General features: G+C 46.2%; 1 protein-coding gene across 1 annotated transcript in view; it reads right to left on the minus strand.

The window, feature by feature from the left end:
* Positions 1-26,615, minus strand: part of CNTN6 (contactin 6) — a 157,284-nt gene that overhangs the window by 83,479 nt on the left and 47,190 nt on the right. The window contains 2 exon segments of the mRNA XM_070391434.1: positions 4,851-5,026; positions 11,766-11,892. Of these exon segments, the coding sequence (XP_070247535.1) occupies positions 4,851-5,026; positions 11,766-11,892 (303 nt within the window).

Below are 26,615 nucleotides of genomic sequence, written 5' to 3' on the forward strand. Positions count from 1 at the left end.
TGGTCTAACGAGTAAAGGAATATATAATGACACCATCCAATGACGTCTAACAAAATCCACTACCAGCCAATTATTTAGAATAATACAGTAAAGTCATATAATCAGAGGAGATGCTTGAAGGACACCTGCCCCAGGGACACCCCAGAAGAGCAAGGCGCTCAAAGCTGGACGCCTGTGGATCAGTCAGAACCACTGCTCGTGCACCGCCCTATGCTGGGCTTACTGGACAGGGATTAACTTCATTAATATCCATATTTATGTTAATAGCCATAGTCAGGGCCCTCAGTCAGCCAGGCTTGCCAAGAAGCAATGTCACAAATCCTGATGTTGACTCGGCCCCATTTCCTATCCTTTTTAATGAAATCTCTGGGATTACTTTCTAAATGAACAGTGAGAACAGTACAAAGGCGGAAGCAGAGAGCATTCCAGAAAGCCGAGAGGCACCTGGCACAAGCCCGATCCCAGGCCCAGCTGTTTACATTTCATTACTTTTGCTTAAAACTGAAGGAATAATTAAAACAAATCCTTTGGGCTCCAGGGAGAAAACCCTAGTTACAAGGACTCCAGGAGCGCTTATGGATGGGCTTTCTGGAAGAATTCCACGAGGTTTCTATAATCTCCATTCATAAAAAGAGAATTGATTTATGCAAAACAGTCCATTAATATGCATGAAAGGTAGACCTCTCAAGTGGGTGATTCTAAAAAAGGGGAGAAGGGGATCACCCTGCAATCGACTTGTTAAATCAGGTCTGTAGACCTGGACTCTTTCTCATTTGCATTTCCCAATGTCAGGAGCAGAAAGATTGCCAGGGAAAACTGTATTTCTGCCTGAGATCACTGTTGGAAAACTATTGCTTAGCCACATTTCTCCTTGTTCTTTATTCCAATAGAATTTGTTTTGTTTTTATTCCAATACATTTGTTGTGTTTTTAAAGAAGTGCCTGCAGTTACACATTTGAGCAGATGTGCACATGCAGAAAATAGACTGTACTTTGCTTCCTGCCTCCACATGTGTCTGGCACATAGTAAGTGATCAATAAACATGCATGATTGGCCTGTGGGGATGGATAAGAGGATGGCCAAGTTAGAGTTTGGAACTGTGGATTAGCATCTGCATTTCCTCTGGAAAAAATGATTTCAATGTTCTTTTTAAACTGGGGAAGGGTGTGCAAGGAGCCAGGACACCTACAGGAAGGGGCTCTGCTTCATCAGTTGTCAGGGAACAGAAATCACACTAAAATGAGATGCTCTTACATATCCTCTCAAAATGCTAACATTTCTGTAAGACTCATCACAGCAGAATTACCCAGAAAACATTGCTGGTAAAAGAATAAATTAATGAAATCACTATGGACAACAGTCAGTATTACCCTCTGCAGTTGTAGATATGTGTTCCCAAATAACTCATAGTTCTACTCTATAGTACATTCAACAGAGAAATGTGTGCACAAATGTTCCAAAAGACACACGTGAGGAGATTAACAAAGTTAATCATCCTTGTCTCTACAAACCATCTCAGCTTCCACTGACAGCAGAAGGCATTCGTAAATTATAGTATATCATATGTAGTATAATGTATAATAAATTACAGTGTATACTATAGTATAGTAAAATATTATATACAATGGGACTGAATGAACGAAAGTTACCTATAACAACATGAATGAATCTCAGAAATGCTGTTGGCTACAAAGCCAGACTTGAAGGCACATGTATTGTATTGTTCATGTAAAATTTAAAAAGGCAGTGTTGCCCTAGCCTGTTTGGCTCAGTGGATAGAGCATCAGCCTGCAGACCGAAGGGTCCCAGTTTTGATTCTAGTCAAGGGCACATATCTTGGTTTCAGGCTCCTCCCTGGCCTGGGCCCTGGTCTGGGCTCCTACTGGAGGCAACCAATCGATGTGTTTCTCTCACATCAATGTTTCTCTCTGTCTTTCCCTCTCTACTCCATTCTCCCTAAAAATCAATGGAAAAAATATGCTCAGGTGAGGATTAATAATTTTTTTTTAAAGGCAGTATTTATTATAAATGTACACAGGTCCAGAGAGTGGACGGGAGGGTGATGGGAGTAGAACCTGAAGAGGGCGCCAGGGAGGGCCTCTGGGTGGCGGCCACACCCTGTCTCTAGATGTGGCTACTAGGAAGTCGTGCTTTGCTGTCTGTTGACCTGTCTATCTTCTCTCCGGCTGATACTACTTGGTAAGGACAGTACAGACATGAACACCTAAAGCCGTGCTGAACCCTTCCAGAGGTTGCCACCCAAACCTCTTTATTATTTATAGATATATCCAAGCCCTTGGTTCTCATTTGCTCTTTAGGTAACATTGCCTATCTATGGATAGTAAATCCCAGAAGAAATGTCATTGGGTTCTTTAGAGCAAATGAGAATTTTGCTGTCATTCCTAACCCATCTTCTAAATCTCAACAGCAAAATCTCTAAGGGCCATGTTCATACTTCCATCCCATGTGTCCAACAGCATGGACTCATCAACAAGGGTATCGCTTTGTGTTTCTCTCTCAGCTCCACAAATTGGGATCTCTCCATTTTGAGAGAACAGACCCCTCACCTTCCAACAACCTCCTCTCCCACCTCGGCTCAGCCAGTGCAGCGTGAATGTGCAATTTTATTCAAATAGACCCAAGAGATTAGGTCCTGCTGAATGTAAGTAGAGGTGGGAGGTGAGAAAAGGCTTGGGTTTTGAAAGAGTATCATTTCTGATGAGGCACATAAATAGATGCCCAGCGGTGATGATGAAGGAAAAACGAAGATAAAGCGTTGGGTGATCTACTTCCCTGTTGATTTCAAAAATAAATATAATAGCAGCTTGCTGTAATTCAGCCACGCTACTGCTCAAAGTCCATTTGTTTGAGAAGTGAATTATTCTTAAAAGCAAAGACAAAGCTTTCTCCTGGGTATGATACCAGTTGGGGGTCACGTTATTATTACATTAGGAGGCATTCGAATATTAAATTCATTGCCATGTTGTTTGGTGCTATTTCCAAAAGGAGAGTGAAAAAGTAATACTTATTTTCAACTTTCTTTTACTTAAGAAACTCAAGAAAAAAATATTCCTTTGCCTACTTCGTTTAGTTTCTTCTGTCCTGATGTACCAAAAAAAAAAAAAATTAGAAGCCACCTAGCATTTCCATTTATAATTAGATATGCGTTACCCACTTTACACACTTCACAATTATCAGAGACTTTCCAGTTTCCAAATGTACTTTTAGGTGTTATTTTTAAAATTCTCCTGGGTCTTAATTTCTCTTTCAGATAAAAATGCACTTTATCACCATATCATCAGGATCGTGTTGAACTGGCTTTGCATTTCTTATAAAAGGTTAAGATATTCTACAGTGATCAGAGCCCGCGAGGCTTTTAACATTTATTTTTAAATGTGAGGGTTTCTTTTTCCTCCTGGTGAAGACCTTGGACAAGAGACTGGAATGAAAATACTCCTCACCTTGAGTACACACGTTCGAAACCCATCTAAGGAGGCAGAGAGGCCTCTATGAGGACTTTCACCGGACAACTTCGCCGCTATCTGGGACTACGGTTTTTTATTCATGTGGATTCTGCTTTATTTCCTCCATCTACAATTAACACATATGTACATGTGTATGCTTATCTATTTCTGAATATATATATGTATATATATGAATATATATGTGTGTATATATGAATATATATGAATATATACATATATGTATATATATGAATATATATATATATATATATATATATATATATTCACATACATGCAGGGTGTCACCAAAAATGTATACACACTTTGACAGCTGATTCCATTCCAATTGGAAGATGAAATGTAATCTATTAAACACTGCCTTTATAATTATTCCAAGTGTGTATACATTTTTCAGAAACAAGGGCAGCCCCAAATGGCCAACATCAGGGGAACCTCCGTGTGTGGAGCAGGGTAGACCTGCAGGGGAAACAGACCGGGTTATTAATCCACACACTGCGGAGAGCTGAAGTAATTCCACAAGGTGGACTCTGCCCATATATTCTATGAATGAAGTTTCAAAGTGATTACTTGTTCAAAGCAACGGACAACAGGCCCTTTCCCTGAGCACTAGCCCCTGGGCCCCAATGGGTCCCCTGCAGGGCTGGGGCTGGGGGAAGTGTTGCAGGGGTGGGGGGTAGAGGGGCAGGGCAGCCCGCCTCCTGCACCACCCACCTCAGCAGCGAGAATTACCTTCAAACCCGGCTGTCCCTGGATTCCACAGGGAACACTCCAGTCCCTGGCAACGCTGCCTATAAAGGATAGGAGACACTGTGTCTATTGCTCATCTGCTAATGCTCCCAAATGTCACCAAGGTAATTACTTGGGTGACATTTATGTGACGCCGCTGGACAGTGTTCGGTTAATATAAAGTCTGCCTGCGGCAACCGCTGTATTTCCACCTGCATCGCACTGTGGCCTGTGACCACGTCCCCAGGGGAGCAGCCACCTCCCCAGACAACCCTGCCCTCGGCCTCCCCTCCGCGGGCTCTGCACCCCAACATTCAACACAGAGGACAAGGAGGAGGAGTAACGGAGCCTGTGTCTTTGTCTTATATTTCCATCTGGACGTTTAGAGCTGTTTCTAAATATGATCCCCGGGATGTAATAACAGTGTGAGTGCCTTCTTTTATTGAACCGGATTCCCTTTAACCCCGGGAGTCTGGATTCGCAAAACAGGCCATGAAAACGTTCGCCTCCGTAAATTCATGTTTGTTCTCAGAGAGCAGTTGAGCGGCAAAGCTGGATTTTCTTCTAAAATGAATATAATAAAAATACTACATTTTCATAATCACAGCAATTATAGATTTTTTTTCACCACAAACTCACATGCAAATTGGAGCTTCGCCTTCCGACTCAGGGCCGTGCCCAGCGGGTTGGTGGCCAGGCACTGGTAAGTGCCGGTGTCCTGGTCCCAGCGCGGGCTGCTGATCGCCAAGTTGCCTCCGTCCAACCTGTGGTGCGAACTCATGGAGAAATCCAGGTCCGTGCCATTTTGCCTCCACCTTCAAGGGGGAAAAATCAAGTCATGCTAATCATGTAAAGAGTCAGCCACTCTGTGTCATACACAACCTTTGTAATTCCAGGGATCGATTAGAAAACCCAGCATGGCTCCATGTGGAGACGGTCCTACAAGTTCCACCAAAGATAACTGTGCCCATGAGCTCAGCGAAGTCAATAAGTAGGATATTTGAAAGATTTACTCTTGCTCGGCCAGCGTGGCTCAGTGGTTAAGCATCGACCTATGAACCAGGAGGTCACACGGTTGCATTCTGGCCAGGACACATGCCTGGGTTGTGGGCTTGATCCCCAGTAGGGGGCGTGCAGGAGGCAGCTAGTCAATGATTCTCTCTCATCCTTGATGTTTCTATCTTTCTCTCCCTCTCCCTTCCTCTCTGAAATCAATAAAAAATATTTTTTAAAACAAAGAAAAGAAAGATCTACGCTTTATGAATTACAACCATTCACCTAAATGAGTACAAAGAGGCAACAGAACCCTCAACATGAGAAAGAAACGATCTGTCAAGAACACAGACCATCTTATTCCTGGAGCAACTTTTCGAACAGCGTGACCATCCTGCTCACCCAGAGCTGACACTGCGAAATGAAATGTCAGGATGATTTAGGGAGAGACATGCGGACGAATGTGTTACAAACGGCCCAGGAAAGATGGCCAAGATCTCACAGTGCCGGGCGGAGGCTGATAACAACCCGACAACAGCCTGGTGGCCATGGAACACGCCTGTCCCTGTTGGTCTCTTCCTGGGAAAATTAATCACGCTGGAACCAGCACCACGGTGCTTGGAAATGCCAAGCTGTCCTGATACTGGAACAGCACAGACAGGGCTTGAGAAGCTTTCACTTTAGACAGCAAAGCCTCCGGCTTAGTGATTACTGAGCAATCCTCTAGTCCAGTGGTTCTCAACCTTCCTAATGCCACGACCCTTTAATACAGTTCCTCATGTTGTGGTGACCCCCAACCATGAAATTATTTTCGTTACTACTTCATAACTGTAATTTTGCTACTGTTATGAATCATAATGGAAATATCTGATAGGCAGGATGTACTTTCATTGTTACAAATTGAACATAATTAAAGCATAGTGATTAATCACAAAAACAATAGGTAATTATATATGTGTTTTGCGATGGTGTTAGGCGACCCCTGTGAAAGGGTCGTTCGACCCCCAAAGGGGTCTCGACCCACAGGTTGAGAACTGCTGCTCTAGTCCATGAATTAAGTGGGAGGAAGGCCTCGTCATGCTTTATTTTAAAGAACCAGAAAATGGCCGAAACCGGTTTGGCTCAGTGGATAGAGCGTCGGCCTGTGGACTGAAAGGTCCCAGGTTCGATTCCGGTCAAGGGCATGTACCTGGGTTGCGGGCACATCCCCGGTGGGAGATGTGCAGGAGGCAGATGATCGATGTCTCTCTCATCGATGTTTCTAACTCCCTATCTCTCTCCCTTCCTCTCTGTAAAAAATCAATAAAATATATTTAAAAAAAAAAAAAAAAAAAAAAAGAACCAGAAAATGCTCTGGAAATGCCCTTCGGTCATTTGAAGACGAGAGAATGCCCAGTGCTTATCTCTAACTTCCCCACCTGGCACCCCCTAAGTCTCGTCAGCATATCCAGACATGTAGAAGCGTGGATATTTCATAGTTAATGAGACGCATTACAAGGACACAGGTGTGCGTATTCATATATGAATCATTTAGAAGCCTGGCCGTGGTGGCTCAGTGGTTGAGCATCGACCTATAAACCAGGGGGTCAGGGTTCGATTCCTGGTCAGGGCACATGCCCTGGTTGAGGGCTTGATCCCCAGTAGGGGGCGTGCAGGAGGCAGCCCATCAATGATTCTCTCTCATCACTGATGTTTCTATCTCTCCCTCTCCCTTCCCCTGTGAAATCAATAAAAATATATTTTAAAAAATCATTTAGGAAAACACACATTTAAAGATGCTGAGTTTAGACAATCAGTCATTTAGGAAAACAAGTGGACAGCCTTTCCCATGGAATAGAGCCAATTTCCAAGGATTCCTCTGGTCACACTAAGATCAGACTAAACATGCATTGAGGGGCGGGGGTAGGAGGGGGTGAACTGTAAGAAAGAAATCACATTTTACAAAATTCTTCCAAACAGCACTGACCTTTTCAGGAGCACCCTAAAACACCCCATGGAGAGAGACAGCCAAGGTCTACCTCAGTGAAAGAAATACGGACACAGGTAACTCACCCTCAACCCCTGGGAAGTTCAGAGTAATTGACCCACCAACATCAAATCCATTCGAGCTTTTGGACAAACTCGTCACTTTTAACTCATTGACCCAATTCTGTGCACCTCAAGTTCTTTTCAATAAAAAGAGTTTGAAAGACAACAGTCAAAAATACTACATTTCACTTTGCTGAACTTCCTGCCAAATCTCTGTTCTTCCGCTTGTCCTCAACCTTAGGAGAAGCAAATGGTGAAAAGTGTCCCCTTGGGGTGTGTCTCCTGCCCCCACGTCCTCCCCTCTTCGGGGGTCACACAGCCTCACAGCGCCTCCCGGCCACGTCTCTGGCCTTGAGCTCCCTTTCCTTTCAGAGCGAAGCAGACAGGGCCTGGGCTCGCCAGGTCCCCTTCGTTTGGAAATCAATCACTGGAATAAGTGCTGTCATCCTTACATGCTCCTAATTAAGCTCCGTAATTGTTTCTCAACACAAATGCAAAGCGCTCGGCTTTGCTGCAGCCAAGGAGGCTCTCGCAGTCGCCCCATCATCATTCCCATCACTCGGAGCAGTGATTATCACACCGGGCACATAGACCGGGCCGCGCCAGTGTGGGCGCCGTCCTAATTACTACGTCTGAATCGATGGAGAGAGAGGTGTATGAATGGATTCGAGTGGTGGTCGTGCACACGTTACGGATAGGGCTGCACACCCGGGAGAATGTTCCTACGATGCTGGTGAGGAAATGTGCTTTAGATGATTATTTTAAGCATCTAATTAATATCATACCAATCCCAGGAAACATAATGGATTCAAATTAAAATCTTGACCTTTTGCTGGAAACATTCTTCACTATTGAGACGTTAAGCCCAGAGTCAAGAATACGATGGTGGCGGCCACGTCTTTCTGTTTCCTTCCATAATGCAAGTGTGTGCGTGTGTGTGTTTATAAGTGGGTGGGTGCGCGTGTGTGCATATAGTAAGTGCATGTGTGTGCATGCATGTGTGGGGGGGCATGTGTATGTGTGTGTGTATGTTTCAGAACTGGGCCTTGCTTTAGAACGGGGGTGGGGAACGTCTGGCCTCCAGGCTGTATAAGACCTGAGAAATCACTGGATCTGGCCCTGCTAAGGCATTAGGGGTGAGTTCATTAAATGTTTGACCAAATGATCAATTTAAAAATGTTTGGCAAATTTTTAAGTGGATAATTGTGTATGGCCCGCAAATGATGTTATAAATATCCAAATGGCCCTTGGCAGAGAAAGGTTCCCCACCCCTGCTTTAGAAGTACACGAAGTGGAGTACTCCTTCAAAGTGCCTGTTTCTGGGCTCATCCCTGCACCTCTGAAGAGAACTCCACAATCTAGGTGGTGAGCAGCCTCGCGGGGTGGGGGCCACGTGCCCTACTAGTACCTTTGACAGCATTGCCTTGTGGGAAGAATCTTCAGTCTAGTGTATCATTGGACAAGTCATCCAATTTCCACAGAAGTCTTCTCCATCACTTCTAAAGTCTGCACAGTAACATCCCTCCTGTTTCATGGCCTGGGGCTTTAGGGGTCACGGGAGGGGGTGGCTGAGAAGGAGAGAAGCCGAGTGAGCACTGGTGTGGTTTACTCCAAATCTGGGCCCCGTCTGGACTCCAGAGTGCCACTGGGACCAGGCAGAGCTGGAGAGAGGAGCCTCCTGCGGTGACCAGGCCAAGAGCAGGTGGGGCACACATCCTTGATGACCTTCAAAGACCTGTCTCTGATGAGAGTGTATGTGGCCCAGGTAGAAACCTCTTATGTGTCGCCTCACTTTTCCAAATACAACGCGTCCTCTGAGCCGGAACTCAGCTTGCTGCTCTCAGGTGATCCTAGACTTTCTAGGGATAAGCCATCCCACCCACGTGCCATCTTTGGGGACCCCATGCTCCTTCCCTTTGCAAAGCTCCCTGGCAAGGCTTTCATGCCCACGTCCCACCTGTTGTTAAAAAACAGAGGGATCTTTCCATGGGGACGCTTCTGTCCCAACTTGCCTGACACATCTACATCTTCTTCCTTTCCCGGGATCTCGTTTGTAATGGTATTTTTATTCTATTTGAAGTGACACTAGACAAGTTGCTTTGACACTAGTTCCAAAGTTCTGCTTTAAATATTGCTTGTTTTCCCCATGAGATTTAATTTGCTAAAGAGAATTTACCAAAGAAATAAAATAAAATATGCACACATCTCAAAATCAACTGGATAAGGAAGCAGGTGCCAGGAAAGAGGAATGATTCTCCCAAGATCTCGCAAGGTCACACACAGGATGACAGAGTGGGGACCAGCATCGCCGCCCTTCTTCATTCCAAGTCAGCACCTCTTTCGGATGGCTTCCCTCTATATCCACGTGCCCTCAGTAATGTGAGGGCCTGAATTCCAGAGATTCTCCTTCATCTCAAACACACAATCTAAGGCGAATGTGGTTATAGTGAGTTTGTTGCTATAACATTTAAGTTAGAAAGGGTCAGATTGAAACAGCTTCACATTCTGTTGCCAGTGGGCGTTATCTGAGACACCTCTGCCCTTTGCTTTATTATCAAGGAATTTGGGTCGGAGCCTGACATTTCAGCACTCCGAATCCCTTCTTTCCTCCCTCCTTTCAAAGCCTCTTGCCTACTAGTGGTTTATGCTATAATTTAGAGATGGGCCAACCAGGTTATGGGGTTGGAACTAAATTGCCTGTCTTTAGCCTCCTAAGTTACAAGTATCCTAGAAACAAAAGCCATTTAACAATCCTGGGATTTTCAGTCTCTTCATTCTGTGTATTTTCTTTATTGATGAAACTAATTGGTAAATTATCTTGAGAGCCATTGTTTTATATTTTTTATGCCTGTTGTAAACCAATAGATATCTTATATAAGTAGCTGATTGATTGGTGGATAGATTGCTTCTTGTACTTAGCCAATGGGACTCATCTTATAGGGATTCACATATTCTTTTCCTTCTTTAACAAACTCTACCAACTCTTATAAGCAATCAAATTAGCTCTCAACAATAAAATTACAACTTTAAGTATTAGGTGGAATGAAAAATGTGTTAGTCAGATATTTATAAATTTAACCACATGTTAAATTAAATAAGACAGCTCATTACTGAAAAAAATCAACCAACAATACAAAATCCATTTGTTAAGTGAGTGAATTTTCACCTACAGCTGAGCTCATTGTTTTGGGGGTGCAAGGACAGGCAGCCTGGGGCAGTGTGTGAGAATTACGTGATGAGGCATCACCTTTCAGCTCTTTTGTTGTTAAAAAAAAAAGATGCAGAAATTAGCTCAAAAAAATATAAGCGACAGTTGTCTTTCTTTATCTTTGTGCAGTTGAGTCATTTAGGTAATTAATCTACATAATTTTAAGATCAAAGTAGTTATACATATAAATATGGCATTTTTAATGCAACATCAAAAGTAGGCAAAAACAGTTTATTTTGCCCTAATGGGCTGAAATCATTACTTTCTGTGTGTGTTTATTTAACTTCCCTGATAAAAATTATGATTTTTGAAAAATGCTTTTCAAACCCAATGTTACAAAAGTCATACTAATATTTATTCTGTCTTTTCCTATATTCACTCTGCATATGCAATTCTCACCAACCAAATATCATTATTATTTACACAAGCATACTATATACGTGCATATACTTTAATATTTGTGAATTCCATCCACAATGAGGATCAAATTCTGCCTTCCCTGCAACCTTATAAAAACAAAATCATTACTGACCCCTCCTCCCCATTGTTCACAGGTTATATGTGAGAAACAACGGTTTCTCGTCTTTGCCCAGAGTGAAAGCCTTGTGCTGCCTCAGAAGGCGCATAGCCATCTTTTAGACATTCTCCAAAAACAGTGCTCTTGGGTTGATGGGGCCCAGCCGTGGGGTCACAGGAATTTATCAGGTACAGTGAAGTTTCCATCTTGATTAACTGCTTTGAGGGGAACCTTTACTGTCTTCATCACCATTGCGTGTCGGGCAATGGAGGCAGTAGCCTCACCCTGGGAGGGGGGCACAGAATGGGCCAGCTCTGTGGTCTCTCCAATTTAGGAAACATCTCTTCCTTTCCTTCCTGTCTTTTCCTTTAATCTCCTCTTATTTTCTGTCCTTCTATGTTTCCTCCCTCCCTCCCTCTTTTCCTTCTTCCCTCCCTCTTTTCCTCCCTCCCTCCCTTCCTTCCTGTTCTTCCTCTTTCCTCCTCTTTCTTTTACCCTTTTCTATTGTTCTTTCAGTTCTAACCTCAACACGACACTGCGTGGCAACAATGTCAAGAGTAACTCTTCTAAGCAAACCTGATCAATAAACAGAGTCGGAGTAGTGGCTGCCGGGAGGGTGGGGCATTGCTGCCTGGAGAGTGGGAAACTCAGGGAACAAGGAGTTGTCCTGGAGCCCTGGCCACAGCGGGACACCGGTGTCAAAACTCCCAGAGCCCACACAGCACTGAGGGCGCTCTGAGCCCTTTTTCTGGGTATGTTTTACCTGGAGACAAAGAGGAAACGCGTGGTGCCAAGAGGCAGGACTTACCTGTAATGGGGCGGAGGGTAACCGTTGGCGGCACAGCTCAGGGTGACTTCCGATTGTGACGAAGCCACAGGGAACGTGACGTCCTGGGGCTCCTGCGTGAAGACGGGGCGGCTGAAAGGACCGTCACCTGGAGGAAGAAAGGAGTCCCGCCAGGTGAGAACCGCACCTGCTCTCAGCGAGGCCCCAGGTCCCGGGGATGTCAGGCCAACACACACGAAATGAAGGGCACGTACTTTGAAAGGGTCTCAAACACACAGAGAGCACTGCAAGAACAGTGCAAAGCAGCGGTTCTCAACCTGTGGGTCGCGACCCCTTTGGCGGTCGAACGACCCTTTCACAGGGGTCGCCTAAGACCATCCTGCATCTCAGATATTTACATGACGATTCATAACAGTAGCAACATCACAGTTAAGAAGTAGCAACGAAAATAATTTTATGGTTGGGTCACCACATGAGGAACTGTATTTCAAGGGCCAGAAGGTTGAGAACCACTGGTAAAGGAATGTCTTGAACCATTTAGAGTAATTTTTCAAACTGATGTCCAGCCTCCCAAATCAATCGGCTTCCATGTCCTGCGAGGACAGTCCTGTGCATAACCACAACAAAGCCACCCACATCAGGAAATGAATGCCGACCCGGCACCGGCATCTAGTCTTCAAGCCCCATGTCACCATTTTCCCTAATGAAATCCTTCACAGCCAAAGGTCTCATCTCAATGACCGTGGGCAGCAGGGCGTGCCCAGGCTAGACAAGTACCCGCCCGGAGGAAAACGGCTCCAGGAATCCTAGGGAATTTCTCTAATTTGTTTCGTGCTGTAGACACATAACGCTTTTTAAAAAAAAAAAAAAATGAAGAAAAAAATAACATCAATATAAAAAATAAACAATAGAATCAGATAAATTAGGAGGTTGCAAATGTAAGGAGACAAACTACAAATGCAACCACATCTTTAAAGAACTAATAAATCAATTAGGATAGGCAAGCAACCAAATAGACGACTACTGAAAGTCAGATTACTGACACAAAAGGGTAATGTGAGATCATTATAATGAATGCAGTTGAAAAACACAGACAATAAAGCAATTGAAGGAAAGGCAATGAATGAAAAAGACATAAGAAGACCCCGCATGGCGATCCTTGGTGTCACTGAGCCGGAAGGGTCCCTGTGAGTGGATGGAACACGCCCTCCAGGGCCCTCAGAGAGGCACCTGCTGGCTGACTGCTGGCCCTCAAGCTAAGAAACACTTTTGGAGACCAGACTGAAACAGAAAGTCATCTAAGAGCCTGAAGCCCAGCCGGGGGCTCAGTGGTTGAGCGTGGACCCATGAACCAGGAGGTCACTGTTCGATTCCAGGTCAGGGCACAGGCCGGCTTGATCCCCAGTGTGGGGTGTGCAGCGGGCACCTGATCAATAATTCTCTCTCATCAATGATGTTTCTATCTCTCTCTCCCTTTCCCTTCCTCTCTGAAATCAATAAAAAATATTCTTAAAAAATAAAAGGCTGAAAAAATGAGATTACTGGCTGATTTACTAACAGGAGCATCCTGACCAGGAGACAGCGAAGAGGAGTCCACGGTACCCTGAGGGAAAGGGTCACACGACTGTCAACTCCCACCCAGATGTCTTTTAAATAGAATGACACTCAGCATTCATCCCAGAGAAAAGGAACACTCTCAGGGGATGGAACCTAGATGTCTGTTCTGGAAGAAATGACCTCACACTGAAGTCCATCAGCTAAGCTCTCAGGCCCCGAGAATGAAGGAGAAATAGGATGCACACAGACTACATCTACATGGACCATGAACACATGTTGGTTTCAGTTGTGGAACAGGGTACAAATGCTGTGAACTTGGAAAACATGAACACATCAAATGTAAATACAAAAATGAGGAGCGGGTAGTGAGGAATGTGAGTGCCAATATTATCTTTCACAGTCCATAGGTAATTATATACACATACATTTACATTTACATATAATATACATATACATGAAAAGCATAAGCTATTTTTAAATATATATTTTATTGATTTTTTTACAGAGAGGAAGGGAGAGGGATAGAGAGTTAGAAACATCGATGGGAGAGAAACATCGATCAGCTGCCTCCTGAACACCTCCCACTGGGGATGTGCCCGCAACCCAGGTACATGCCCTTGACCGGAATCGAACCTGGGTCCTATCAGTCTGCAGGCCGACGTTCTACCCACTGAGTCAAACCAGTTAGGGCAAGCATAAGCTTTTTATATATACACTAGAGGCCCAATGCACAAAATTTGTGCAACAGTAGGCCTTCCTTTCCCTGGCTGCCTGCACTGGCTTCCCTCTGGCACCCGGGACCCAGGCTTCCCTCGTAGCCCAGCTTCATCTGGAAGGATGTCCAGTCAATTAGCTTATTATGCTTTTATTATTATAGATGTCATTTTTGAAGCATAAGCACTCTGACTTCTTAGTGTTACTTAGTGAAATATTTATAAAATCTAAGGGGAATCTTTTAGAAAAAAAAATTTTTTTGGTCTTAAATCATTTATTCAAAGTTCAAAATTCTCTTTATTTTTACTTATTTCAACTTAAAATTTAATTGCAATATTGTAGCATCTATGGTATGATCCCATTTTAATGAAAGTATTCTTCTCTGTCTATGCATTAATCTGTCTACATGTTAATCTACCTTCTCTATATTTATATGCACAGAAAGATGGCTGCAATATTACCTAATTTTAATGATAAAAATAATGAAATTTGGGTAATTATTATTTTTTTTTTTGCATAGCTTTCCGTAGTTTGAATGGAAAATTAACACACATTGTCCTATCCTATATAATAAAAGCCTAATATGCTAAGTGTCTGGTCATCCAGTTCTCTGTTCAACCAATCAAAGTGTAATGTCCTAATGATATGCTAAGGCTACTCAACTGCTCACTATGATCTGATCACCAGGGGGCAGACACTCCAATTGGTAGGTTAGCTTGCTGCTGGGGCCCGGCCAATTGGGACAAAGCAAGATGGGCTGGACACGCCCTGGAGCCCTCCCCGGGGTCCCTCCCTGGCTGGCCAACCTCCTGCATCCCTCCCTGGCCCCAATCATGCACCAGTGGGTACCTTGGCCTGGCCTCTGCCTTCTCACAATCCAGGACTCCTCAGGGGATGTCAGAGAGCCGGTTTTGGCCCAATCCTGCAGGCCAGACCGAGGTACCACACTGGTGCATGAATTTGTGCACCGGGCCTCTAATGTTAAATAAAACAACTGATTATTTTTTTTAATTATGGAAAGCAATTAGAAGCAAATATGTTGACCTGGTAATATAATTTATGATGGCCTGAATGGCTTGTCTGTTCTTTTCTGCACATTTGCTACAACTTTAAAATTTCCAATTATGCTCCTCCCCCCAGAAAAGAAATTCTGGATGAAGTCGTGCGTATTAAGTACAGAGCACAGTGCCCTGCACACGACAGGTACTCCACAGGCGTTATTCATTGCCTTTCCTTCCCTCCCAGCACAGGAAGAGCTTGCAGACTTCGTGTCCTCTAAGTTGGGAGTGGAACCGGACTGAGTGATGTCTTATATTTGGAAGGTGATTTGTGGTTTTCAAAGGACATTACAAGCACCAATTAAGAGATGAAATCCCTGCGGTCCCTTTGGTGAGGCACACATTTCCAATCTCATTTAATTGATGAATTTAAGGCTAATAGAATCGGGCATTCTCTAACTCACTGGCTCACTTGGGAAGACTCAATAGCTTGGTGGTGGTGAGATATGACCTGTTGGTATCTTATTTATTCCTGGATATGTTTAAAATATATTTTTATTGATTTCAGAGAGGAAGGGAGAAGGAGAGGAGATGAGATAGAAACATCAATGATGAGAGAGAGTCATGGATTGGCTGCCTCCTGCAGGTCCCCTATTGGGGATCAAGCCCACAACCTGGGCATGTGCCCTGACCAGGAATCGAACTGTGACCTTCTGGTTCATCGGACAAAGCTCATCCACTGAACCATGCCAGCCAGGCAATTCCTGGTTCTGAACACCTTAAAGCCTGATTCATAGCAGTGAAAAATCTAGCTTGTCGGTTCATTGTTGGGTCTTGTGATGAACTGTTAGATGATTCTCGGGCTGGAATGAAGTTAGTGAAGCATCGCAGAATTTCCTGGCTTCGTCTACACTGCCAGAAAGCACGGGGAACATCGGTTTTCTGGACTAGCACAGCTGTGAGCTGTATAGCTGACACCGACTCAAGCTTAGGGAAGGTCAGTGTTTGCTCCAGGCTGTACTGTGGGTGGTGTCCCTGCCGGTCCTCAGCCGGGTTTGGGTCCAGGGATGCTCCCCACACAGCACACCCCAGAGCCCCGCCTCTCCCGCTGGCTGTGTCTTCTAGTGCTGGCCTCTGCCTCTGTTTCCAGGCCACCTGCTTTACTATAGCTTGTCCAAGCCCCAGGCTCAGGGCAGGGATGTCTGCCCTGCAGTTAGGTTCTAGCGAGATAATCAATCTCCTCAGTCTCTCTCTCTCTCTTTCTCCTTTCCCTTTGTCTTCCAAGCAAGTTACCAAAAAAAAAAAAAAAAAATCCCTCAGGGAGTTACCATCTAATTTCCAGGGAAGGGAAAGTAGTTTCAGGGAGGCCCAGTGCATTACTCCAGAATTAGAGGCAGACCGGAGTATTTGTGAAAAACGGGGTATTTGTGAAAAACGAAGTGAACAGATTTAAAGTTGTCCCTTTATTATTTTCTTAAATATGTTTTTTATTGATTTCAGAGGGAAAGGGAGAGGGATAGAGAGATAGAAACATCAAAAATGAGAGAGAAATCATTGATTGGTTGCCTCCTGCACACCCCACACTGGGGATGAGCCTGCAAGCCAGGCATGTGCACTGACTGGGTATCAAACCGTGACCTCCTGGTTCATAGGTCGACACTTAACCACTGAGCCATGCCGGCCAGGCAAGCTCTCTCTTTTTTAAAAATATATTTTTATTGATTTCAGAGAGGAAGGGAGAGGGAGAGAGTGATAGAAACATCAAGGATGAGAGAGAATCATTGATCAGCTGCCTCCTGCACGCCCTCCACTGGGCTGTCTTAATTGAGCCCATAACCCAGGCCTGTGCCCTGACAGGGAATGGAACTGTGATCTCCTGGCTCATAGGTCCATGCTCAACCACTGAGACACACTGGCCAGGACGTGCTCTTTATCACACGTTTCTCTACTTTATCATGTGGTGGGTGCGCATGTGCGTGCCTGCATTGGTGTATGTGTGTGGGTGCACTGCACTTGCATCAGGGAGTGCTGTAAATGCGGCATTTTTTTAATTTTAGGAGCTTTTCGGTTTTCACGAACTGTAATTGACTGGGAGATAAAACGTCCACCCCGCATAACCTCTCACCGAGAGTGGCTTGAACAGTTCAAGCAGCGGCCCCCCAGCCAATCACCAAGGCTGATTAGCAAGGCCCCAGGGCTGTGCTGGGGACAGCGGGCGCCTCTATCCCTCTCGCAGCCAGAAAATGGATGAGGTTGCAGAGACAATGGTCCAATTAGCCGGGAGCTGCCTCAGCATCCTTAATGACCAGCCAGGGATGAACCAGAGAGCTGAGAGCGGGACCCGGCTCTTCCGCGGCTGACGGATGCTGCTGCCGTCCGCGTCCACGGTCAATGGCTCTGACGTGACTCACAGCCAATTATGCTTCTAGCCCGAAACCGCTGGTGGGGAGGTTCTCTAAGGCCGATGGGGGCGGTGAGGTGGGGGGTCTGAATAACCTCTTGTCTCCAAGACAATGCTTTGGTCTCTTTTGAGTTGTAGAGAATCTGGCAGATGAAACAATGGGGAAAGTCGAGTAATGAAGCTAATGATCTCAGCATGCGCCCTGATTTCATCAGTGTCCTGCGGATTCTTCTCCCGGGCCCTCAGGCCTCACAGACGTACGGGAAAAGCCCTGCCTGGGCTGCCAGAAAGGTTCGTCGATGTTCTTTCCTTTTGGCTATTCCTGTTTCCCTCTGAATCCCCAAGACCTGCAATAGTGATAATTTCTTGATTCATTTTTAAGGAACAAATAAATAAGTGACAATACCGATCAGATTCTAATATTATAATTAATGAATTTCCTGTAAAAATCCATCACCAGCCCAGCCAGTGTGGTTCAATGGTTCAGCACTGACCCAGGAACCAGGAGGTCATGGTTCGATTCCCAGTCAGGGTACATGCCCAGGTTGTGGGCTCGATCCCCAGTGTGGGGCGTGCAGGAGGCAGCCGATCAATGATTCTCTCTCATTGGTGTTTCTATCACTCTCTCCCTCTCCCTTCCTCTCTGAAATCAATAAAAATGTATTAAAAAACAAGCAAAAAAAGCCATCATACAACTCTTCATTGAGTATAAAGCGTTTAACCTATTTGTGTCTTAACTGTATGTTTTTTAAATGGATACTTACTGAGCTAACCATGGCCCAGGTGGAAGGGCTTGGCATGAGTCATGTGAGTGTATCCTCAGCACAGCCCTTTTTTGGATCATCAAGAAATATTTCCGAGTGCTTCTGGGTACCAGTCACTTTTAGAGATAGGGTTACAGCAGGACACAGAACTAATAAAATCCTGTCCTTCTCCTGGGTCTGAAAAGAAGGAAGTGACATCTCCCTTCCCTCCCCCGCCCTTTGGAGCAGAGCAGCTCCGCTGTTTGTCTGAAGTTCCAGGGAGACCCAGGCACCTGACACGGAGCCTCGCTCTCATGTGAGCGCACCGTGGCCGCCCAGCCCGCGTGCTAGGGGTTGCCCACCCCACCTTCCAGGGAGCATTTCGGCGGCGATCACTAAAGAAAGAAGAAGATACTTGCTTCCCGGGTGCTGTTCAGCCCCAGCAAGTGCCAGCTGCTGTTACGCAATGCCCGCCACCGCAACCAAGTCTTTCTGATGGAGGCGCCAAGGTTAAAGGAGAGATTTCCATAACCACAAGCAAATTAACTGGCAGTTTTGCATCAACAATAATGAGATGGGGCCATCAGAACCTAACCTTTCATGTGCCTCGTTGCTTTATGACGATGAGCACGCTTCAGGCCGGAAGGAGGATTGAGCTGCTGAGTTGGGTATCAACCTCTCATGCTGCCTCAGGCAAAACCACCCTCTCCAGGGGCTGAAATAACGGGTAGGCCCTTGGGTAGAACATAGGATGTTGCAGGGATGTGTCCCCAACAGCGTGGAGGTAAGATTATCTTAGAGGTGAGGGGAGTGAGTTCCAACATATAAGGAATCAAACCAACCACCTGTGAAGCAGCCGGGTGTCTAGAAAAATGCGCCCAGACAGGTCTGGAAACAGCAGGGGGGTTCGGGGGTAACCCAAGGAGGCAGACCTGGGGTGGGTCCCTCCGAAGGCTCAGTGCCTCACCAGGTCCATGTGACCACGAGTGACTCGCATGTCTAACAGCACAGAGGTGTCTGCAGAGACGCGGCAAAGGGGAGTAAATGCAGTAAGAACGGGGCAGTGTTTTTATGGGGCTCTTCAGGCAGGATGGGTCCCCGCCGGACCACGACCCCAACAAGCCTCATGCTTATTGTGCGTTTAAGGGGTGTGGATAGTCTAAATGCTGTTTAGTAAAGATTTAAACTGACCCGTGGAAGTGTCTGCCCTTAGGGGGTAACCTCTGAGTCCTGGGGTGTCCTACCTGGTGAGAATGTTTGTTGATCGGGGGCCTTGGCCAGCCGGGTCCCCTCTGCCACCTGGGATTCATGGTGTTGGGGGAGGGTGTGGGGTGGGCCACAGGGGAGGTGACCACGTCCACATGACTGAGCCCCAATAAAGCTTGGCGGTGGGGCCTCCCCTTGGGACAGGACAGCTGGAGACTCTGCCCGTGGGACTCCCTGGACACCCCCCTCTTCTCTCGGCTGAATCCGTGTCCTTTCACTGAATAAGCCGTAGATGTGAGAATAATGAGGAATCTGAGTCCTTCCAGGAAATGACCAAGCCCGAGGGGCTCGGGGCCTCCTGAACTTGCAGTTTCATCAAAAGGAAGGGTGGTCTTGGAGACTCCCCAATGTGGCAGCGCCTGGCACATGTTGTCTAGTCTCCCAACAAGCCCAGGCCGTGCAGGAGGGATACTCATCTCGCCTTTCAGGTGGAAGATGAGGCACCAGGGACTTGTTCTACATCACGTCAGAGGTAGCAAAGTCAAGGTTTGGTCCCAAATAGTGGGACTGCCAAGGCCATACATCGATCCCTTTGCCACCCTCCCCACCAGCAGAGAGATCGCTAAGATTGCAAGGGACAGGACACTCGATGGCCTCACTGTACCTCTAACAAACACCTCTCAAACCTGCAGGACCCACGCCGGCCGCCAGCTTCCTGATCCATTACGGCTATTCAAGTGCAGTGAGGACAACACTGAGGACAGCTGGCTGCCACTGGAAAGAGGGTTAGAGTCCCCAGGGGAGGGGCCGTGCCATGTCAGTCAGGGACACGGGGTGGAGGGATGCAGGCAGGAGCCTTCACTGTGGTTCCCACGAGAAGGAACAGTCGGGGGATGGAGGGCGCTGGGGAGGATTAGGGTACACTGGTTTGAAGAATGGCAGCTGCCTCGGGTGTGGGGCTGTTGCTACCTGTCTGGTACCTGGCGCTGGGCTGACGAGGGCAGGGCATATAGGCCCAGCGGGGAAGGGCCTATGAGGAGGGCGCAGGGGGAATGGGCCCTGGACTGGTTGGTTTGCTGTGAAAGATGCGCAGCGAGTCCTCTCCTGACCCTGGGAATTGGCTGCCCTGGACGGTCAGTCTCTCCAAGGTCAGCCAGGTCCCGGATGGCAAAGCACCAGAAATACAGAGAAGGTGGGAAGGTGGGATCGATGCAGGAATCCACTGGGTCAGCCAGCAGGACGCAGGGAGTGGGGCATGTTTCCCGTGGGTCCCTTCACCCCCAATGCGGTGACAATGGGTGGTGAAAACAGGACTTGTTATGCATCAAGCCCAGATGTGCATGTTCCATAAACAGATGCTCAGATGGACAGGGTGTTAACCCTTCATGGGCCGGAGCCAAGGGGGCTCCTCTCGGGGGAGATGATGAGGAAATGCAGGCTGAGAAGACAGCGTCCTGCATAATGCATGTGAGGAACCTGGTCACTGCAAAGAAACGCAATCACTATAATAAAAACAATATCTGAAAAACAGCCATCTTGATAATGACATAGCAAATTCACGAGTACAAACTCACACAAAGTGCCCCCCAAACTCGTGTGCACATCTGAACAGCCGGGAGCTCCATTGATGCTTCTTTCTTTTCAGCCAGACTAAGCTTTGAACAAAGGAAATTCATCCTCAAATGCCACCGGAAGTGTGAGAACGGAGTTGACATGCAAACACTGCCTTTATAATTATTCCAAGTGTGTGTACAGTTGCGGGAGGGCACCGTGTCTATTTTTCTGTTTGATATGAAAATGTCACATACATTTGCTTAGCAAGGGCTCTTCCTTAAAGACCCGGCCCCTTGGGCGCTGAGAGAGGCCAGACCCTCACTCCACAGAGGGGCAGATGCCCAGTGTGGCGCCCGCATGCCCGGATGAGCCTGGGCACCCCCACTTCGGTGCGAGATGGCCCTCCTTTCCTAAGTCATCAGCAAACTTAGAAGATGCCTCATAAGGCCCAGATGTCCACCGTCAAACTGTCTGGGGGCCGTGCTCGCCCGGGTCGGCTGATCCTAAGTCGTCTCCGTGGTGTTTCTGGGTTCACTGTTCTCCCCTCTTTGCTGTACTTTCTGCTGAGCTGAGGGCAGGAGGCAGGTGATGGCCACGCCCTGGTTGGAGCCCAGGTTGGCAGAATGAAGCGTAGAGGAGGGTCGCAGGGAGCTTCTGCAGGAGGACACGTATTTCTGAGGCATTCCTTTATTTATTTATTTAATTGAAAAAGGATGTGAGAAACTTCCTGGGGCGACGGAAATGTTTGTATCTAGTTGTGAGTGGTGGCTTCCTGGCGGGTACAATCATTAAAACTCATTGAACGGAACGCTCGCAATCACTGTGTTTTACTGGATGTTAATGCCGCATTGACTTCTTGACGCGAGTGCCCTGGGAAGGCCGGACGATGCTTTCGGCCTGGGGCTGAGCAGAGCACTGACCATGAGTGTATCTAACAGACGGAACCCACTGGAGTATCACGATGAACCATGGAATTCTTGAGAAGATAATGGAGGCCCAGAGAGGAAATGGACTTTACAAATATAATCCAGCAGAAGAGAAATACCAGAGCAATACTCGCCAGGATCGCACATGGACAGCGTCCTGTATGAGCTTCGCAGATTTCCCGTCGTGTGCAATGGTTCGACGCACCCTGCGAAGAAGGCACCACGGTGATCCCATTTTTGCCTTGCTGAGCAAGGCGAGTGTTGACAGGGTAAGTGACAGCAAATGGTAGAGCTGAGCCTGGGAGCTCTATTTCTGACATCAAAGTCTGTATTTTTATTAAAGTACAGTTGACACACAACACATATTAGCGTTAGGCGTACAATACAGTGGCTGGACACCTACCCACCTTTGGATGTGATCGCGGCGACAAGCCAAGCGCCCATCTGTCACCGTGCAGAGTTATTGCAATGTTATTGACTCTGTTCCCTAGGCTGTGCTTGACACCCTGTGACATTTATTTTATGACTGTAAGTGTGTATCTCTTAATCTCCTTCGCCTTCTCAGCGTCCCCTCAGCCTCCACTGAAAACCACCGGTATGTTCTCTGTATCGATGAGTCTGTTTCTGTTTTGTTTGTTATTTTGCTCTTTAGATTCCACATATAAGTGAAAAAATACATGATTTGTCTCCCTCTGTCTAACTTAGTTCACTAAGCATAATGCCTCATGCATGTTGTCACATCTGGCAGGGTTTCCTTCTTTTTCATGGCCGAGTAATATTCCATTGCACAACTGTGCCACTTCTTCTTTATCGGCTAGTCTATTGATGGGCAATTGGGTTCCTTTCATGCCTTGGCAATTGTCAGTAAAGCCAGGATTAATGTAGAGGTGCACGTAGATTTTTAAATAAGTGGGTTTTTTGTCTTCTTTAGGTAGATACCCCCAAATGGAATTGCTGGATTGTAGGATAGTTCTATTTTTAAGTTTTTGAGGAGCCTCCATACTGTTTTATTGTGACCTGGGGTGGGGGGTTACTTGATGGCAGAAGTGGCCTATTTCCTGTTCTGTTGGTTTGGCAGGTGCTATTACTCCGTCACACAGTTCTTCCCAGTGAGTTCAGAGGTCCCTCAAACGGCCGCCCTGCAGCCGGTGCCCAATACAGGTTGGAGTCAATGCAAAGGAGACGATGTACCATCAGCTCAGGCTGAGCTCGTCTGAGTTTCCTGCTCTAAAGTCTACAACTGGTGGGCGGGTTAGTTCATATATTCATTCGTTAAAGGGCAATTTATTGAGTGGGAGCGGGATAGACAGGTGAGTGAGGCAGGTACTTTCCCGGATGCAGACGAGCCCTGACCTTCTAGGGCTTAGAGGTCAGCTGCGGTCAAACCTATATATTTATGCAAAGCAAGGTAGACCATGCTGACTGCGAAGAAGGGCATCCAGAAATGTGCGTGCATGTGTGCTTGTGTGTGTGTGTGTGTGTGTGTGTGTGTGTGCTGGCAGGCAGAGTTCATGGGAGGAAGCCCACTGCTTTCTCAGAGGTAACTGGATGTTCCCTTTTTCTACATTTATGTGGAGACGTCTAACTGTATTTGTGACCATTATTCATCTTGCTCATTGACAAGATTAATTTTAGATATTACAATGTAGAGTCATTTCTGATTTTAATCAAAAGCATTTTTAAAAGTTCAATTGATATATTTGTATTTTTAACCAAAATCCAGTCCTCAGAGGCCATAGGACAACCAAATGTACAATGAGGTGGTTCATTCTGTACATCCAGTCGTCTTTTAAAATTTTTCTAATGTTATTAAAATGTAAACTTTAAAAAATGTTATTACTCTATCAACTTCTGTCAATTCCAAAGGGATTCGATTCTTGCTAATTCCATTAGCAGGCATAGAAACATGTGATCGTTCCATGGTTTCTCTATCAAGTCCCCTTCTTGCTGGGGATGGAGTGTAGAAAGCAGTGCCTCCTCTGAAGTCTGTCGGCCCCTCGGGGAGCAGGGGGGACGCACAGGCGAGGAAACTGGAACAGGGCCCTTGGTTCTGAGAGGACAGACGAGCCCCGAGACCTGAAGGCGGGTCCTTCCCTCCCCGAGGTGCCGCTGCTGATCTCAGTTCCTGGTGAGCATGGCTTGACTTTCACCTTGGGCTGTCGGGTCATCATTAAGGATTTTGCATGTGTGAGTGTGTGTGAATGTGTGTGTGTGTGAGTGTGTGAGTGTGTGTGTGAGTATATGTGTATGTGTGTGTGTGTGAGTGTGTGTGTGTGTATATGTGAGTGTGAGTGTTTGTGTGTGTGTGAATGTGTGTGTGAGTGTGAGTGTGTATGAATGTGTGTGTGTGAGTATATGTGTATGAGTGTGTGTGTGAGTGTGTGTGTGTGTATATGTGAGTGTGAGTATGAGTGTGAGTGTGTGTGAATGTGTGTGTGTGAGTGTGTCTGTGAGTGTGTGTGTGAGTGAGTGAGTGTGTGTATCTGTGTGTGCATGTGTGTGTGTGTGTGTATGTGTGTGTGTGTAGGTTGTGGATAAATGGCACTTAGGGAGGTGAACCAGAGGCCCTTAAATGGCCAGTGTTCCCTGGCCTCACAAATTAAGCAACCAACACTGAGCAGGACAAAAATAAGTAACACCGAGGACCAAAAACCACAAACCCAGCTGTACAATCAACATACTGGTCCTTGTGAAACGAAGCAGCCTGATGCTTAACTAACCGCTGAGGAAAAAATAGGACCGTGACTCAGCGCCTGGCACACCTCCTCTGACCAACCCACGTCTTCTTTAATTTAAATTTCCACGTGGTATTTTTCCTACATTTAAAATTACCACCTGGCTGATAATCAATATTAAGCTGCAGCATCTTTCTGAATAAATGGAAGGCACTGTCTTTTCATAGAAGAAGGTACCACCTTCTATGGTCAGACTCACAGTTCCTTGACTTGCTCTCCTCTGACTGTGACATCCCCGCGTTCCTGTGTTTAGGACCCTCCTTCTCTGAGGACTACACATTTCAACATGACGCGAGCAGCATGGCATGGGCCTTTTAAAGTCAATGCCTGTGCATGTAGGATATTCCATCTTGGCCTTTTAAAAAATCACAGCTTTAGCTCACCCACGAAGAAAAAAAGGGAGCATGCCTGTGAAAATCACGCTAACGATGTTCAGGAAGTGACACAACAGTGCAGCGAAAGTAAAAGGATTTTCTGAGACCGAATTGGAGATGTGGCTCCCGTGGCCCTGCTCTCCAGCCGCGCCTCGGACAGCGAGGCCAGGCATTCACTTCTCCAGGTCACGACTTGTGAAGGAAGACATGACACCGTCCAGGCACCACCATTACACACGCAAGAACAAGTTTTCACGGATGCACGATCCACATTCCAGGCAGATTCCACGTGTAGAGCTGGGGCTGAAGTACAATTGGATGCCACATGCATTCGGGCATATCTCATCAATTTCCTGTTCTCTTATCCACAGGAGATGTGGGACAGAGGCTATACACACATGCACAGTTCATGTAGGAGATACATGTTTTCGAGGTTAAGAACAAAGAAAACCAGGCAAAGTGGCCACAGGAGACAAGTGAGCGCTGGCTGTGTTTTACACTAAGAATTCGCACTCTGTGTACTTTGCATCCTCCTCTAGGATTATGCTCCCATTTTCAATTAGTAAAAACTCAACAAGACTTGCTCAGAATGAGCTACTGAGTAAAGGCCCATGGTGACCTCGGAAATGCTACCGCCCGCCCTCCAGGAGGTCCTCCTCCAGCTCTGGGAACAAACTCAGTGCCAAGTCCTTGAACTCCAGGAGTTCCTAGAAAACTGGGAAGGAAGATGCTCGTTGTCTCCCCCGCACCATGATCTTGGCCCATATAGCTATTGATCGCTCATGTGTGGGAATGCCAGGCTGGCTTCATTTGTCTCTCTGGGAGAAGACAATGAGTAGATTCTTCTACCATTTCTGTACAAAAGTCTTAGAAGAGTAGCTGGAAATAGTTGGGAGATATTAACATAACAGGTGAATATAAACATGTCTTGAAATCATTCCATATATAATGAGTGCCTTGAAAGTATAAAGCTTTGAAATGGAAGGAGAAGATCTTCTGGGGTGGTTTCTATGGTGATAGGAGTGATGCTGGTGGGGTGATTGGGGTGATGGCTGATGGTGGGCAGACAGGGTATTTGCTATGGAGTGTGTGGAAAGAGCAGAGATGTATGGAATTGATAGACATTGAATAGTCCAATGAGTAATCTTATAAATGTTATTACTGTTTGGATTCTCTGTAAAGAGTTACTCCAAATTAGCAGAATAACATGCTCTCAGATATCAACTTTCCACACTCATGAATAGCCAGGATGCTTATGCTGTGAGTACTTAACAAGACACAAACAAATTACAAGGACAGAGGGCAAGTCCCCTGGTAGACACACCTACCTAGAAAGACGTCACCTCGCAGACCAATACTGCACACACATGACACCTGAGACACAGAAGGGCCCGAATGCTTAAGCGTATACAGAACGTGTGTCCCGAGAAGATGCAGCACAGAAGTGTAGATGTCTATATGATCAGATGCTTTAAAAATACGTGAACAAAAAAACCCCCATATATTTCTCTTTTTTAAATGTGTTTTTGTTGATTTTAAAGAAAGAAGAAGAGAGAGGGTTAGATAGATAGAAACATCAATAATGAGAGAGAATCATCTATCAGCTGCCTCCTGCACACCCCCTACTGGGGACTGAACCCACAACCTGGGCATGTGCCCTGAC

Source organism: Myotis yumanensis, unplaced genomic scaffold (genome assembly GCF_028538775.1).
Source record: "Myotis yumanensis isolate MYYU_CA2020_CCGP unplaced genomic scaffold, mMyoYum1.0.hap1 SCAF_14, whole genome shotgun sequence".
In the NCBI taxonomy this organism is placed as follows: domain Eukaryota; kingdom Metazoa; phylum Chordata; class Mammalia; order Chiroptera; family Vespertilionidae; genus Myotis; species Myotis yumanensis.